General features: G+C 35.1%; 1 protein-coding gene across 1 annotated transcript; it reads right to left on the bottom strand.

Moving 5' to 3' along the window:
- Positions 1–1,615: 1,615 nt before the first annotated feature.
- Positions 1,616–15,338, bottom strand: zgc:172076. The gene is made up of 9 exons (XM_007234266.3): positions 15,207–15,338; positions 13,785–13,831; positions 11,672–11,870; positions 9,930–10,090; positions 7,247–7,379; positions 6,237–6,393; positions 4,887–5,010; positions 4,578–4,767; positions 1,616–3,018 (listed from the first exon to the last, which is right to left on the bottom strand). The coding sequence occupies exons 1-9, from the start codon at positions 15,238–15,240 to the stop codon at positions 2,858–2,860; spliced, it is 1,206 nt and encodes a 401-aa protein (XP_007234328.3). The 5' UTR covers positions 15,241–15,338; the 3' UTR covers positions 1,616–2,857.
- Between the last annotated feature and the right edge of the window lie 1,169 nt (positions 15,339–16,507).

Raw genomic sequence — 16,507 nt, 5'->3', positions numbered from 1 at the left:
ACGCAAGCATCCATGCGCCGGCGCATCCGTGCCAATTTTTATTATTTTTTTAAATTTAGACAATTGTTTTTTTTTCCCAGCGTTTTATTTTTACTCAGTAACGGGGAGTTTTCTACAAAGGCCCTAAAGGGACGTGGTGTATATATATATTTTTTTACATAGTAAGTGGTGAGCACAACTTACTAAGTCGTGAGCACGACTTACTAAGTTGTGAGCACCACATACTAAGTCGTGAGCACCAGATAATGTTAGCTAGCAAGCTATAGTTTAAACTGGCATATGTTCCACAGTGTAATGTTGTGATTAACTAGCTAGGTTAGCTAATATTATCTATATTTCATTGTGAAATGTTTTAGCTAACGATAGCTAGGTTAGCTAATGGTAACTACTTTATTTCAGTGGGGAATGTTTTAGCTAACGATAGCTAGGTTAGCTAATGGTAACTACTTTATTTCAGTGGGGAATGTTTTAGCTAACGTTAGCTAGGTTAGCTAATGGTAACTACTTTATTTCAGTGGGGAATGTTTTAGCTAACGTTAGCTAGGTTAGCTAATGGTAACTACTTTATTTCAGTGGGGAATGTTTTAGCTAACGTTAGCTAGGTTAGCTAATGGTAACTACTTTATTTCAGTGGGGAATGTTTTAGCTAACGTTAGCTAGGTTAGCTAATGGTAACTACTTTATTTCAGTGGGGAATGTTTTAGCTAACGTTAGCTATGTTAGCTAATGGTAACTACTTTATTTCAGTGGGGAATGTTTTAGCTAACGTTAGCTAGGTTAGCTAATGGTAACTACTTTATTTCAGTGGGGAATGTTTTAGCTAACGTTAGCTAGGTTAGCTAATGGTAACTACTTTTTTTTCAGTGGGAAATGTTAACTAACGTTAGCCAGCTTACTCTTATTAGATGTGCACAGAAAAGCTTTTGGGCACACACACACACACCAAACACAGCGGCTACTTTAACCCAAGCCTACCATATATTGTACAGAGAGCAATGAAAGCCTTAAAGCTAAGCTAACTTAGCTAGCATTAGGTTAACAAGCTAGATCTTTGTAAAAGCAGCCTACATTTGATCACACATGGCAGCTAAATAAATATGATTTTGATAACTGGATTGTGTGTGTGTGTGTGTGTGTGTGTGTGTGTGTGTGTGTGTGTGTGTCCGCGTGCCTGCGCCCAAAAGCTCTTTCTGTGCACATCTAATAAGAGTTAGCTGGCTATCGTTAGCTAAAATGTTTCACAATGAAATATAGATAACATTAGCTAACCTAGCTAGTTAATCACATTACACTGTGGAACATATACCAGTTTAAACTATAGCTTTAAACTTAGTATGTGGTGCTCACGACTTAGTAAGTCGTGCTCACGACTTAGTATGTCGTGCTCACGACTTAGTATGTGGTGCTCACGACTTAGTATGTGGTGCTCACGACTTAGTAAGTTGTGCACACGACTTAGTATGTGGTGCTCACGACTTAGTAAGTAAAATTACCTATTTTAAAAACTACTTTAAAAATTACAAATTACTCATAACATCTACTCAATTACAGTAATGTGAGTAAATGTAATTAGTTACTTTTCACCTCTGCTATTTATACACCATTAACAAGCTGAAAGAGGCTCCAATCTTTATTGATAGAATTCTGAGGTCCTTGCCATTTAAAACAACACACTGAGAACTTGTGCACACTGCACAGGTAGTTTATTAACACTAGAATGACTCAACAACAATTTTTCTCGCAAGGCAAACTGTGCTCTCAATCAATCGCATCCCTGATTTATGCCAGTTAGTGGCCATTATTATGTTGATGACAGCATGCTTAAACACGCTGAAGTTCGAAAAGTTAATTTGTGTTAATGCTTTGACAATATTGTATCTGAATATGATCATGCAAAAAGAGCTTATTAGAAATACAGAGAGAGAGTTGTCCACAAAAGTTGACTGATAGCTCTCTAGACCACCTGACAAAGTAGAGGGGTGGTGTCCTCAAAATCCTGAAAATTCAGTCATTCTTTTGAAAAAAAAACTGTTTATACACAGACTAACTTAAGGTAGTTCTCTAGAAACTTATTTTGATATGAATTCACAATAAATCGACTGATGAGATCGAATAAATACGTAAGACGGAGGAACAAGCTGCAAAATTAGTTCTGTGGAAATGCATGTAGGGCTGCAACGATTAGTCAATATAATCAGCAATGTCGATTATAGAAAAATTTTGACTCCAAATGTTCATTGTCGACTAATCTTTAATTTGCAGCAATACAAAAAGTACTGGGGACACAGATTACACGTTTCCTCACTAAATATCTGTACATTTCACATTTAAAGGTCAATGTTCTGGACATTTGAAGGACATTTAAATCCTTTGTTCAGCTGTTTCTATCGATGTAATGCGAAAACAGAGAAAGCTAAAAAATAGCAACTGTATCCCCAGCAAGCAGAGATAGAGGGCATGGCAGAAATAATCGTTAATTAATTGAGTAATCAGACAAATAATCGCTAGATTAGTCTAATACCAAAATAATCATTAGTTGCAGCCCTAGCTGTATGAATTTTAAGCCTGTTGGGAGTTTGTACCCATTATCATGATTCACTACAACCCAAGTCCATTTCACACTAGATTTCTCCTTTAATCTTTGTTCTATTTAAACAGTGAAAATCACAAAATACCGAATGTTGGGTCTTGATAAAGGTCATTATTCAGTATAGTCAGTTTTGACATTTATGGTCTTTCATTGTCTGTTTTTAATCTGTGAACAGTGTGTAGGAGGAAGAAGCAAATAAATTAACACAGGATTAGTTTTTAGTTTGTTCCTCCTAAAACACAGGATTCAGAATCCACAGTCGACGCACTACTTCTGCGCAGGCACCAGGTCATCAATCCCTCCATTGTTTTCCAGTCTTTTCTCAATTCTGATGAGAAGCTTGACTCCATCCACTACTAACTGGGTGAGCTCCACTTCAGTCAGTCCGATGGTTTGCTGATTGCTTACTTTGTGCATTCCGGACAAATCTGTTCACAGAGAAGATACAGAAGATACAGATACAAGCAGTTCAGAACCTTGTTAAAACCACAGGTGTAAAACACAGGCTGAAACCAGCGTGTGAATTTTATTAACTGTTAGTTTAGTGCACCCCAGGTTAATTATCCTTAAAGGACCAATATGTAACTTATTTTCAGTAGTAAATAATAAAATGATCAGGATGTATCATCAGATATTAAGGAAACATGCTCTGGCAGCTCTTGTCAGCAGGGCTTTAGCCAGTATGTTACTATTTGAAATGTGCAATCCATCCAGAGCAGAGACTGTAAAAAAGATGGACGCCATGTCGCCGTTCCCATTCATTCAATAAAAATATAACCACACCTTTTTGAATAGAGCTGAATAACGTTTTAAAAAAGAAATTCTGTAAGGATATAAAATGTAACAATATTAGCAGAGGTTACACTAGCTGCTGCATTTAAAAGGAGGTAGAATTACAGCATATTAGAAAAAAACGTGATTGAAAGTTGTTCTGTTTTGCCATTAAAACCTATGGGGATGGGTGGGGTTACACAGCTTTCTGCAACCGAACAGCAGGGGGCGCCCGACCTGTGGTGGCTCCACTTTTGAGAAACGATGCTCTGTCCAGTTATACACAGTCTGTGGTATTAAAATTAACAAACGCCAGTTAAATAAATCTTATTTTGCGTTTGCAGTTGCAAAACTGTTATTTTGTGTGTTTAAAATATAGGTTTTCAGAAAATACAGGAATGATAAGGTTATTGTGAGATCTGTAAACATAATTTTGATTGTGTGTGCTATATGTTTGCCAGTTTATGTTTGTGGAAGTAATGTTAATTTAGTTCTAAATAGTATTAAAAGTATTAAAAAGTCTATTAATTATATTAATATATTAATTATTATATTAATGTTTAATTTCCCTATAAACGCAGATACCATGAAAGTAGAAATGTCCAGTCTTAAGAAGTGTCCAGATTAATAAGGTTGGTGGTAGGGGTGGGCGATATGGCTCTAAAATAATATCACGATATTTCAGGGTATTTTTGCGATAACGATACACTTGGCAATATAGGAAAACAGAAAAATAATTCATTAATTTCAGGAATATAGTATATTTCAGGTATAATAGTATAACAGTATAATCATAATGTGGCACAAATAAATAATATAGAATAAAGTAATATAATGCAGCAAATAATATTGCAGAATATTTTCATGCATATAAACTGCAAACAAAAACAATAAACTAAAACAATTATACAATAAATACACTTAAAGCTTCACAGTAAATAATGGACTACTTCTGAGACAAACCATCCCTATTATCACAATATGGATTTTTAATATCATGATATTTCTGTGTCACGATATATTGTATACGATATAATATTGCCCACCCCTAGTTGGTGGTTCTTGGTTCGCAGTCTAAGAAAACCCCTGACTCCAGTTGTTTAATCAGTCTGGTTAATTTTTTTACATTATGAAAATTATCTATTTTTATATGATTGTCTCTGAATGGCAGGTTACATTAGGCTTCACCTGATCACTGGAGCTCATGAATACGTACGGTTTATCTCCATGCGCAGCCGCAGTCTGTCCAGGATGCTGTCCAGGCGTTTGTGTCTCACCACATGCACTAACTGCACTGTGATGCTGGCCTTCAGCCCGGTCCCCACCTCCGCAGGTGAGCTGACCACCCAGCCCAGGTGGGGTTTCCAGATGAATGGGTGCCGCAGCTTCTTATACAGAGCTTCCAACTGAAGGAAATTAAGATTAAATTATATTAGAATTTCATGATGTTCATCTTAAACTAATAATCTGTATGGAGCTGCTGCTGCTGCTGCAGAACCTGAGAGTGATCCTAACTGAACCTCACCTTCAGTAAACTATTACAGATGACTGCGAACGCCTCCTGGATATTGGAATCATTTCTGGAAGACACCAGTCTCAGATGATCCTCCATGTTCACCCAAACCGCCAGGGTCCCGTCTTCACCCACCCTGTAAAAATGATGTAAAACACACTTATTAGTGTCTTAAAATGGATCGTTTCACAGTCTATATGTCTATTTGTATTTTTTCCTCATTACCTTTGTATATTTACTGTACATTATTACAGACAATCAAAGGAAATTAAAATAATTTGGTGATTAATAATGTTACTCTTACTTATCCTACATAGCTAAAAATGTAACTAGGCATATTAAAAGTTCTGTGAAAACTTCTAGAACAGGGGTCAATGTGTTGGACCTTGTTGTAGAAAAGAAAATGAAAGGTGGGCTACCCCCACCTCTCGTCCGGGGTACAACTCCCCTGCGTATTCGTTTGATAGAGAGAGTCAGACAGTGGAGTGAAGTTGAAAGCAAACCAAGTATTTATTACAAAGTACTGAATATTCAGGAGAACCCACACATGAAAGACCGTCTAACAGCCGTCCCAGTAAAAGTTCTGACCCCCTCTGATCTGACTCCATGTTTTATACCCCAAATGACGTGAAATCTGCTGATGAGGCGTTGCTAAAATCATCTCATGTTAGTATGCGTAATTTCATGTGTTAGTGCTCAAGTTTCACAGGTCTGATCAGACCACTAGTGTTTGGCCTTGACTGTATTCTTCCAGAATGGAACATCGTGGCACTATCTGTGTGTGTGCGTCACCCCCCGCTTTGAAGCCGCTGCAGGTTCCCCCACACACAGAAGGCCGCTTTGATCTAAAAGCCTCCTCTGTCGAGTTGATGACCGTTAGTTAGGGTCATGCAGTAAACAAAATACTTCAAGCCTGAGCTACATCTCATATGTTATATGTTAATGTGTTAGTAACGCGTGGTTAGTCCGCCATATAATAAATCCTATGTGTTAGTAAATGTATCATGTGGGTTAATTTGTCATATAATAGAGTCTGTGTTAGTCACATGCCTGATCAAACAATGTTTTACTATATATGTAAAGAGTATATTGTGATTATTGGTTAATCTTCTATATAATTGCGTGTAAAATACACTGTGAGTAAAAATGATCAAATATAATGTGAGTATTGGTTAATGCATATACAATACAAGGTTTCACACAATAATTATGTAATTATAGATACTAAGGTAAGTAATCATAATTGAAAGATATTTGTCAATACACTCAAGGTAAAATAAACAGTTACTCTTCAACCTCCAGGACCAGAATTTGACACCAATGATCAATGACTATTATTTTTTTTAAGCATCTTTTTTTTACCACAGGGCCCGTGCATCAGGCCAATCACGAGCCACACCGATCTTCATTAAGGAAGCAGGTGGACCCTCCATAACGATCTCTTTATCCTTCATTTCTTGGTTGAGATCATCTATAGAATAAAACTTTCCTGGAAACTCCTCACCAAGCTGATCCAGAGCTGGAAAAACAGCAGTTACTTTGATTCAGTTTTAATATGTAAGTAAATTTTCCAAAAAAAGAAAAAAGAATCCAGGTAATAAAAGGTCAAGTTAGATTATTTGGTCGAAAGTTGTTGATATTAAATGCTGCTAAAAATACTAGGCTACTTTAAAGCCCAACTAGGTAGGATTGAGAATTTTGTTCGTGGGCTCCCCCTACAGTTGTAGAGTGTAATAAATGTTTCAGGCGGATTAGTTTCTCTTTCTCGTTTTCTGGCTTTCACAGACATATTCGGTCTCTTTCCAGCTTCTGCCAGAGTGTCTGTATGTTAGTTTCGAAAGAATGAACCAGTAGTCCTTGTAGAACTGTTAGAACTAAAGGTCGGAAAGCAGGTCGCAGTTCTCGCGAGCGTTGGTGGCGGCTGCCTCAGAAAAAAAAAAAAAGTCTGGTTTGAGCTCAGAGGAGCTCCGGCACAGACACGAGAGCACCGCTATTCCTCCTATTACACCTCAATGCAGCGCTGCGGTGAGTTTCAAGCTGTAATTTTACTTCTTTAAAAAGATCAAAAATCAAGGAAATCCTTCGAATGATATTCCTATGATCATGGTCCTATGATGCTGAATGACAGTTAGAGTCAGCACTAATAATAATTAATATTATAATAATTATTAGTAAATAATTAAGTTACAGTGACCGGAACTGTAGCTCTGAGTCAAAATGTAAAGCGATTATCAGATATTTATCTGTGATTAATTATTTGACAGCACTGATAATAATACATCACATGTGTAACTTTTTATTTGTATAATAAACAGGGTGTTTCAGACAGCAGCAGTGTTGGGGGTCGCTTTGGGCGCAGCTGGCTGCAGTACCTGTTTTGGCCAGTGTGAGGAGCTGTCTCCGCTCCCCCCTGCTGCAGTGTGTGGGGAAACAGAAGTCCTCCACACAGCGGGTCACACACACCTCACAGCTTACAGCATACACTGGATCACACCCATCACCTCCCTGTAACACACACACACATACATCACACACACACAGACACACACACACTGTTTCTATTGTTTATTAAGTGATTGTAAAGGTGTTACTGAGTGGTTGCTAAGGTATTCCAGGTGTTTGTTATAGTGTTGCTAAATGGTTGCTAGTGCGCGCGCAGTCTATCTTATTTACCAACAATATAGACAAATACAGTCAATTCCAGTCATGAATAAAGAAAACAAACATGTTACTGATGCAGGGTGACTGTGTGTTATTAAAACCAGATCAAAACAAAGTTATGATACAATGTGGAATTGTGTTTATTCATTTCACAATAACATTCAGCCAGCCTCCAAGGAAATGCACCCCTTCTTAAATCTGGTTACATCATTATTACTTTTATGATAGATTTCATATAGATTTTAATCTTTGTAGCAAAAAGTAAACACATAATTCAGAAAATATAGCTTTAACAAGTTTATAATTATTATATTTTTTATTTGAAGCTTGTGGCATGTTTCTGGGCAGGACACTGTGATTTGACAATATGCAAATATTAAGGCCATTTTATCAGATATAGAAACAGAATAATTTTAGGAAACATATTGGAATAAATGATCAAATTGATTAAAATTATTATATAAAATGCCCATTCCCTTAACATCTTAAAATACTGTATTAATAGTATTTCAGACCAGCTTATATTGATTTTATATTCTGTTACATATTTAAAGCAGCTCTTATATGATCCATTTATAGACAACTGTCACACATTGCATTAATTTTGTATTATCTTTCTATCTTTTTACAGTGTACATGTGGACCTAAGTCTTATAGCTGTATATTAATAAAATTATACTTCTTTACATTATTTTTGTTGAAAATAAGAAATGAATAAACACAGTTCCACATTACATCATAACTTTGTTTTGATCTGGTTTTAATAACACGCATACAGTCACCCATGTTTGTTTCCTTTATTCATGTCTGGAACTGACTGTATGTGTATACTGTTAGTAAATAAGACACGCAAAAGACTGCGCTCGCTCTTTCGCATCACCACGGTCGGCTCTTCCCCATGCGCTGTGGAGACGCCGCCACCACTGCAAAATCTCTGTAAAATTCCTGTACACAGTACTATCTAACTGTATCACTAGTGCAGTAATATCAGCAGGTTATAAATGTAGATAACTGATTATCATCACTGCACCCCTAAAACAGATCAAGAGGGGAAAATGTTCCTTTCCCTCCGAGCTTCTTGTCTTAGTGCACATAAAAACGTTCACTCGAATTACAGAAGTCGTGAGCATGAATTAAAGAAATCGTGAGCACAAATTAAAGAAATCGTGAGCACAAATTAAAGAAATCGTGAGCACGAATTAAAGAAAACGTGAGCACGAATTAAAAAAATCGTAAGCACGAATTAAAGAAATCGTGAGCACGAATTAAAGAAATCGTAAGCACAAATTTAAAAAATCGTAAGCACGAATTAAAGAAATCGTGAGCACAAATTAAAAAAATCGTGAGCACAAATTAAAGAAATCAGTAGCACAAATTAAAAAAATTTAAAAAATCGTAAGCACGAATTAAAAAAATCGTAAGCACGAATTAAAGAAATCGTGAGCACGAATTAAAGAAATCGTAAGCACGAATTAAAGAAATCGTGAGCACGAATTAAAGAAATCGTAAGCACGAATTAAAGAAATCGTGAGCACGAATTAAAGAAATCGTACGCACAAATTTAAAAAATCGTAAGCACGAATTAAAAAAATCGTGAGCACAAATTAAAGAAATCGTAAGCACGAATTAAAAAAATCGTAAGCACGAATTAAAGAAATCGTAAGCACGAATTAAAGAAATCGTGAGCACGAATTAAAGAAATCGTAAGCACAAATTAAAGAAATCGTGAGCACAAATTAAAGAAATCGTAAGCACAAATTTAAAAAATCGTAAGCACGAATTAAAGAAATCGTGAGCACAAATTAAAAAAATCGTAAGCACAAATTAAAAAAATCGTGAGCACAAATTAAAGAAATTGTAAGCACGAATTAAAAAAATCGTGAGCACAAATTAAAGAAATTGTAAGCACGAATTAAAAAAATCGTAAGCACGAATTAAAGAAATCGTGAGCACGAATGAAAGAAATCGTGAGCACAAATTAAAAAAATCGTAAGCACGAATTAAAGAAAATGTGAGCATGAATTAAAGAAATTGTGAGCACAAACTGCTATATCGTTCACTCGATTTATTTTTATTTTTTTATCCACGCCCCCTCCCGGGCTCCTTACTTATGTATTGCCAGGTGGTTAAGGTATTCCAGTGGTTGTTAAGGTGTTGCTAAGTGGTTGCTAAGAAGTTGCTGTTATATCTCAGGTGGTTGTTAAGGCGTTGCTTGGTAGTTGGTAAGTTAATTTAGGTGTTGCTAAGACATTCCTAGGTATTTTCCAATCCAATGTAATAATTATAATGCCTAAATTATATATAATTATATATATATATATAGACTCGCGTGTGTTTAGCAGGACAGTCAGGAACTGAAGGAATGAATTATGAACGCTGCTGAATTAAACGCACCTTCAGATTGTCGTAATTGAAGTCGCTGTGTTGAGTGGCGTCACTGGAAACTCTGTAGTTGTGATAAGCTTCAATAATTCGGTCAAAAAAATCACAGAACAGAATGTAGGACTGAGCATCACCAGCCAAACAGCCCGCTGTCCTGAGCCCTGTCCGCGTTCCTGCATCAAACACAGCAACACAAAGACAGGAGAAATGAGAAAACATTCATTTGAACCAACCAACCTTGTTTATAGTTATAATCAAAATGATTAGGATTTTTTTTCTTTTTATAGGTCAGAGTGAAAAAACTCACTTTAAAATCAGATACAAAATAATACAACACAGATACAACACAAATACAAAATAATAATAACAATACTAACAACTGCATAAAGCTACTTATTTGTTGTATATATTATATATTAATTTAAAGACTGAAACAAGTTAAAGGACATATGGAATCACATAATAAACAGTAAAAAAGTATCTTTTTTACTTTTTACTTCACTGCTGTACTTAAGTACTAAAATTCTGTATCTGTATCTACTGGAGTATTATTTTTACTTTTATCTCCATTTTTACTTCACTACATATTTTGGATGAGTTTAATATTGTACTCTGTTGTTTATGTGCTGCATTGTTACTCGTTATAATTATAAAAATGTTTTTAAACAATTTTTAAAACAGTGCAGACATAGACAATAAAACCAAAAATCAACTAAAACTATAAATGAAACAGATTATAGTAGGCCTAAAATAAATCTGACACACAATCTTCATTGTGTAGAGGCTAAATTACTAAATTAACTGAGCTGACGTATTTGTAGCTTAATATAGATTTTCTCCAACGATAAACGGAAACACAAAGATTTGTAGACCAAATTTCCATGACTTTTCCAACAATTTCTGGGTATTTTTATTTTTCCAAAACTTTTTGGAAATTGCTATTTTTTTAATTTTAATGACTTCTCCAGGTTTTTCATTACCGTACGAACCCTGCATAATGATAAGAGAATAGCATAAAAAATCAATTATACACTATAAGACAATAAGACAAAAAAATAATGAATCATTTATTATAATTTGTTTGGGAATTATATACTCTATATACTCTTCACCTACTTTAGTCCACACTGTGTGTATGTTATGTTATAGAGTCACAGTTATTGAAGCATGACTGAAGCTTAAACACTGTTCACTGTTATATATGTGAACAAACATACAAATAAACACAACAGACGATTATCAAAAATTATTGAGATCGTGTTCATTTATTGTATGATAAATCGATATTGCAATTATTGTGACAGGCCTAGATGGGTGTGTCCTTAGTGATTTTAGAAAGTTTACAGATTAGGTATTATTGTGTATTTAGGTTGACAGCACGAATTAAAACCGCCTTTTTCTTCACTATATTAAATGGAAAAAATTATATAATGAGATTTTAAGTCAATTTTCTGTTTTTTCTTTTTTTTTTTATCCTTAAATGTATGGAAAATGGAACTGATAAACGTTACACTGACCTGATCAATTATTTAGAATGTTTTACTGTTTGTGTACTATAGTACTATAATACACAATATCAACTTGATTGAAATACCAATCAATACCTTACCCAATGCAGAAAAAAAAACTATTTTTTGATTGGTGGATGCACTTTATATTATCCAATTTTGTTAAAGCATATCATTTCTGTGTGTGTGTGTTAACCCACAAGAAGAAATCCATCAGTGTGCTGAACTGAACTGTAGGTATCTCACCAGGCTCCTCCAGACCCGGACGAATGATGTCATCAAAGATGACCCCGCTGTCAGTAGCCCGGTTGAATTGCCGGGTGTACATGTGCAGATCCAGAACCTGGGCCATATACGTGTAGTTCCCGTCCAGACTGGGGAACTCCTCTTTGGGGGAGCCTCTCTTCAGTCTGAGCTTGGTCATGGGATCAGGTGGGATTAAGCTCTGGGATAAATGGGGGAAAGTCATATAGCTCAGGTCTCACAGCACAGTGGGAGTCTACCTGTCTGCCAGAACTGAATGCTTAGTGGATAATCTAATGATAGAAAGTGCTTCACATACTACACCTCACACGTGCTAATACCATGATGACTAAAACTATGCTGCTGCCTGGCACTGCTCTGTCCTGATCCAATTACACTCATCAAAAAAATAGCTGCACCCAGAACGAATCAACTGACAGGAATGAAGCTTGGTGGGTAGTCGTGCAAAACTGCCACCAATCTAATCTAGCATGTCTTTTATTTTATTAATAAAATTATAATTTGATTAATAAAAAAATAAAATATATATATATATATTCCCCATGATTCCCATGTTCTTAGTTTATTGATATAGATTTGATAATCTCTTATAATTTTTATCATTTAACTTTACTTTCACTGCGATTATTTTTTTTCATAAGATATAAATTCTTTACTTTTTATGTCAATTTTTATGATCTTTTTAAAATGTCCTGTTTTTCCTTTTTTACGTATATATTTTATTAATCTATAGTAAATGTCAGTTTTTATTTCTATTTTTTAAAATATTTTTAATCCCTTTTAAACTGTAAATGAGGGTCCCTATCCAGTGTAAATAATCGATTGCTTGATTAATATTCAATGTTGCAAACCCAGTTTTTACATAAACAATAAACAGAATAAATAATAAAATAACTTTACTCTTATATGAGCTGCTGGTGTGTCTTCACGTGGCGCAGTCAGTTTATGCTCTTAAAATAGGAATGAACAGAAGTCAGAGCGCAGCTGCCTCTTAAAGGGGATGGATACAGACACACTGATTGGTTTATTTCAAGTTACGCCCAAAACACACCCATGAATAATTAACGGAATTAAAACACGCCCTTTGCGCCGTTGGAGCTGCGCAAGGCGTATTTTTCGTGCCCTCATGATACCAAAGACACAGGACACGCCTCTAAATCTACAATAAACTAGTGCGCTATAGATCATTAAAATAGGGCCCCAAGAGTTTTTTCTTGTGGAGATGACAAAGATCTCAGTTCCGAGATCAATTATAGGCATTTTAACATCACAGGGTTATGTTAATAAAGTCCTAAAACCAGTGGCCCTATCTTTTCTGAACAAACATGTACATACATCTATCCCTGATTTAATTTATATGTTTGGGATGTTATTTGACAAGCTATCTACCCTAACTGCAGGAACTGCATGAGAATATTGGAGCTGCACAGGATGGATTATTGCAGGACACCATTAGGAACCTCTACAACTTTGGCAATAAACATGTGATGCACATTATTCTGTATGTTTAGCTCAGTAAATATGACCAAGGGCCTAATCTTATACCCTTTGCAAGGCGAGTCGTGAGGCTTTTTGCTATCTTACACCCCACCAACAGTCTATTTTAACACCTTCCGCTTAAGCTTAGAAATTAATATTTCTATGCCCATTGGCGTGGTGGTCTGAAACTGAGGTGTGTTCAGGTAAATGTCTGGCGTATGGCTATCTTGGCAGTGAAAAACATAGGTGCCCCACTTACTGATTTAAACCCTGACAACATTATTATCTTGGGATGCAGATGCACAATAAACAGAATACAAAATATAATAACATTGGTGTTCCCATAAATGAGCTACTCACACACCTTCTCCTTTTCCACTGCTAAAAAGCACAAAAGCGCAGAAGCACTGTGCCGTTAAAATACCAGTCCACCGAAGCTGCAATAATAGGGCTCCAACCGTTTCTTATATGACTCTAATTCTTTAACAAACTGACCCTTCTGTCTGAGGAATTATTGTTGCAAATATTTCTTATCATTTTTATGAAGCACTCCTCCTGTTACACAGTGTAAATGTGTGTATGTGTATGTGTGTGTTTTGAGAGAGAGAGAGGATACCTCGAGCAGAGGCCTGTACTTCCCCTCTAGCGGGTGCTCCGCCGGAGCTGAAAGAAAGTATTGATGTTAGATTCAGTTCTTACACATTTACATTTATTTTGGAACAGATAAGTGAATTTATCATTCTTTTACATCAATAGATATCTACAATACCAGTCAAAAGTTTAGACACAACTTCTCATTCAATGTCTTTATTTTATTTAATTTTAAATAAAATAATAAATCATGTAGTAACTTAAAAGTGTTAAACAAACCAAAATACTCTGTGAAGTCTGATGAACTTATCCTGTGCAACAGAGGAAACTCTTACTCTTCCTTTCCTGAGGTGGCCCAGATGAGAGCCAGTTTCATCCAAAAGTTTTTGATGGTTTGTGCGATGGCACTTGAGGATACTTTCAAAGATTTTGTAATGTTTCAGATTCACTGACCTCCATTTCTTAAAGTAATTTTTCTTTAAATAGTTGAGTAGTTCTTTTATAGATTTTATTGGAACATTACTCAAATAGGTCTATTCATAATGATATGGAAGAGTCTTTCTTTGAGGAACATTGTTTTTAAACATTTAAATAATTTTCTCACACATTTAACACAATCTGAAGATCCTCTATTCATCTGTGTTCATCATATTACTCAAATACTTTTTTAAAATCATTACTAGCCTTAAATTGCCTTTTATTAAATTAAATTTACTGGACTTAAAATAAAAGATCTTATATTCATATCTTGGATGAAATATAAAAAAAATATGAGGTTGTAAGATTGCATGTAAAACTAAAGGGTCAATAATATGTGATATGTGATATGATTTTTAAAAACATTTCTAATATACATCTTGTTTATAGATGTCCATTCTTATAGGGGTGGGATACACAGGGCATCTCGTGATACAATATTATCATTGATATTATCAATATTTTTACTATATGTTGCCCACAACAACAATGATATTGTGATTATTTGATACTTTATATATCACTTTATATATCAGTGTTACTAAAGAGGATAAATTACTCCTAAATAATGAAATACCAGGAATTATGGATTTATTGGTGTCAGTTTGACAGAATCTAAAATTTATAGTTTTAGTGATTAAAAAAAATATCCGTATTTGACATCATGCATCAAAACAATATGATATATTTTGATATATTTTTAAACCCAGTTCATATCAGTATTGGAATCCTGTTGCATCGACTGATATAACTGTTATATTGTGATTAGTCAGAACTTATCTATAGATCTGTAGATGAGTGAACATTTCTGATATCATTGTTGATTTCTAAAATTATCTTGAATTTGATTTTTACTTGTATAAACCTGATTTTTGCTGGATACAGTCTGTACTACAGGTTTAATAAAAGATTGTGTAGGAAACTCTTTTAACCTCGTGCAGAATGAAGGAGACATGCAGTAGATACCTACGTCTGATCAGATGAACTTTCTTTCTTTTCCACATGGTGATCTTCAGCTGCAGTGATCGCTGTAGCTGCAGGTATCTGGACTGCACTGTTCACGGTGCGGCCGGGGCTCGTGACAGCTGGCCATAACACTAAACAAAAGATCTATGAATAGCCTGAGGGTTTTGTCATCTGAGTGTTTGTCCAAAGTCATGGCTCAGTGTCGGGTTTCTTGACTATAATAATGCAGCTATTTCAGGTCATTTTAATTCTGACCTGCTGAAACACAATTATCAGATTATTCTGGAAACAACTGAACTGAACTGAACAAACTCTCCTGAATCAGAGATACTCTGTTTAATATGTGTTCTGTATTAATAAAGGGTGTCACGATTTCGATATTTTATCGAAATCGATCGAAATTATATCATGGTCTCGAGCCTCGAAGTCAAAAAGATGATGGATGATCCCTCCCTCTAAGCTACGTAAATGGTGCAGCACACTGTAGCGACGCCGCGGACATTGTGACTGCTGAAAGAGCAGCTCTTTCTCCAGAGAATGTGAACATTCTCATCTTCTTAAAGAAAAACTTCAAAATATAAAAATAACAGTTGTTTTGTCTAGCCTCAAATATGTTAATAGTTTTGGTACCTTAAGGAGCATCTTTCTCTCAGATAAAGTTAATAATATATCTTTATTAAAGAAAAAAACTTCTCATTCTCAGGGACCGAAAAAGTCTTAAAGTCTTATTTTTCATGTTTAACTGTTATAGTAGGATAGAGTTCAGTTTGTTAAGGCTCTAATTGGTCTATTATTTTTTAACATAACTGTTCCTGTATTTTTTTTATTATTAATTTTGTTATGTTGCACATTGCTGTTTTAATAGTGCACACTGCTGCTACCAAAAAAGCCACTAGATGGCATTACATATGTATCCTAATTAAATTATTTTAATTTGACCATTAGTGCCTAATGTGGTGTATTACAGATCACTTGTATCACTTTGCATCACTTATATCAAGCCCACCTTTTGAAATAAGATATTGTAAATTTGATGAATCAAACCAATGACTGACCATAGACTAATCTAAAACTGGCATAGGCCTCTCTGCTGTAAAAAAAAGAAAAGAAAAAAGAAAATCAAGAATCGAATTGAATCGTGACCCTAAAATCGGGAATAAAATCGAATCTAGGATTTAGAGAATCGTGACACCCCTAGTATTAATATATATTGCTAATGTACATCATTATTTTTAAGTCACTTTGGATGAAAGCGTCCGCTAAATGCAATGTAATGTAATATAATGCACAAATCTGACAAAAGTT

The sequence above is a fragment of the Astyanax mexicanus genome, chromosome 16 (genome assembly GCF_023375975.1).
Source record: "Astyanax mexicanus isolate ESR-SI-001 chromosome 16, AstMex3_surface, whole genome shotgun sequence".
In the NCBI taxonomy this organism is placed as follows: domain Eukaryota; kingdom Metazoa; phylum Chordata; class Actinopteri; order Characiformes; family Acestrorhamphidae; genus Astyanax; species Astyanax mexicanus.
The sequence above is the reverse complement of the archived record's forward strand: the minus strand, read 5'-3'. Positions and strand labels throughout refer to the sequence as shown.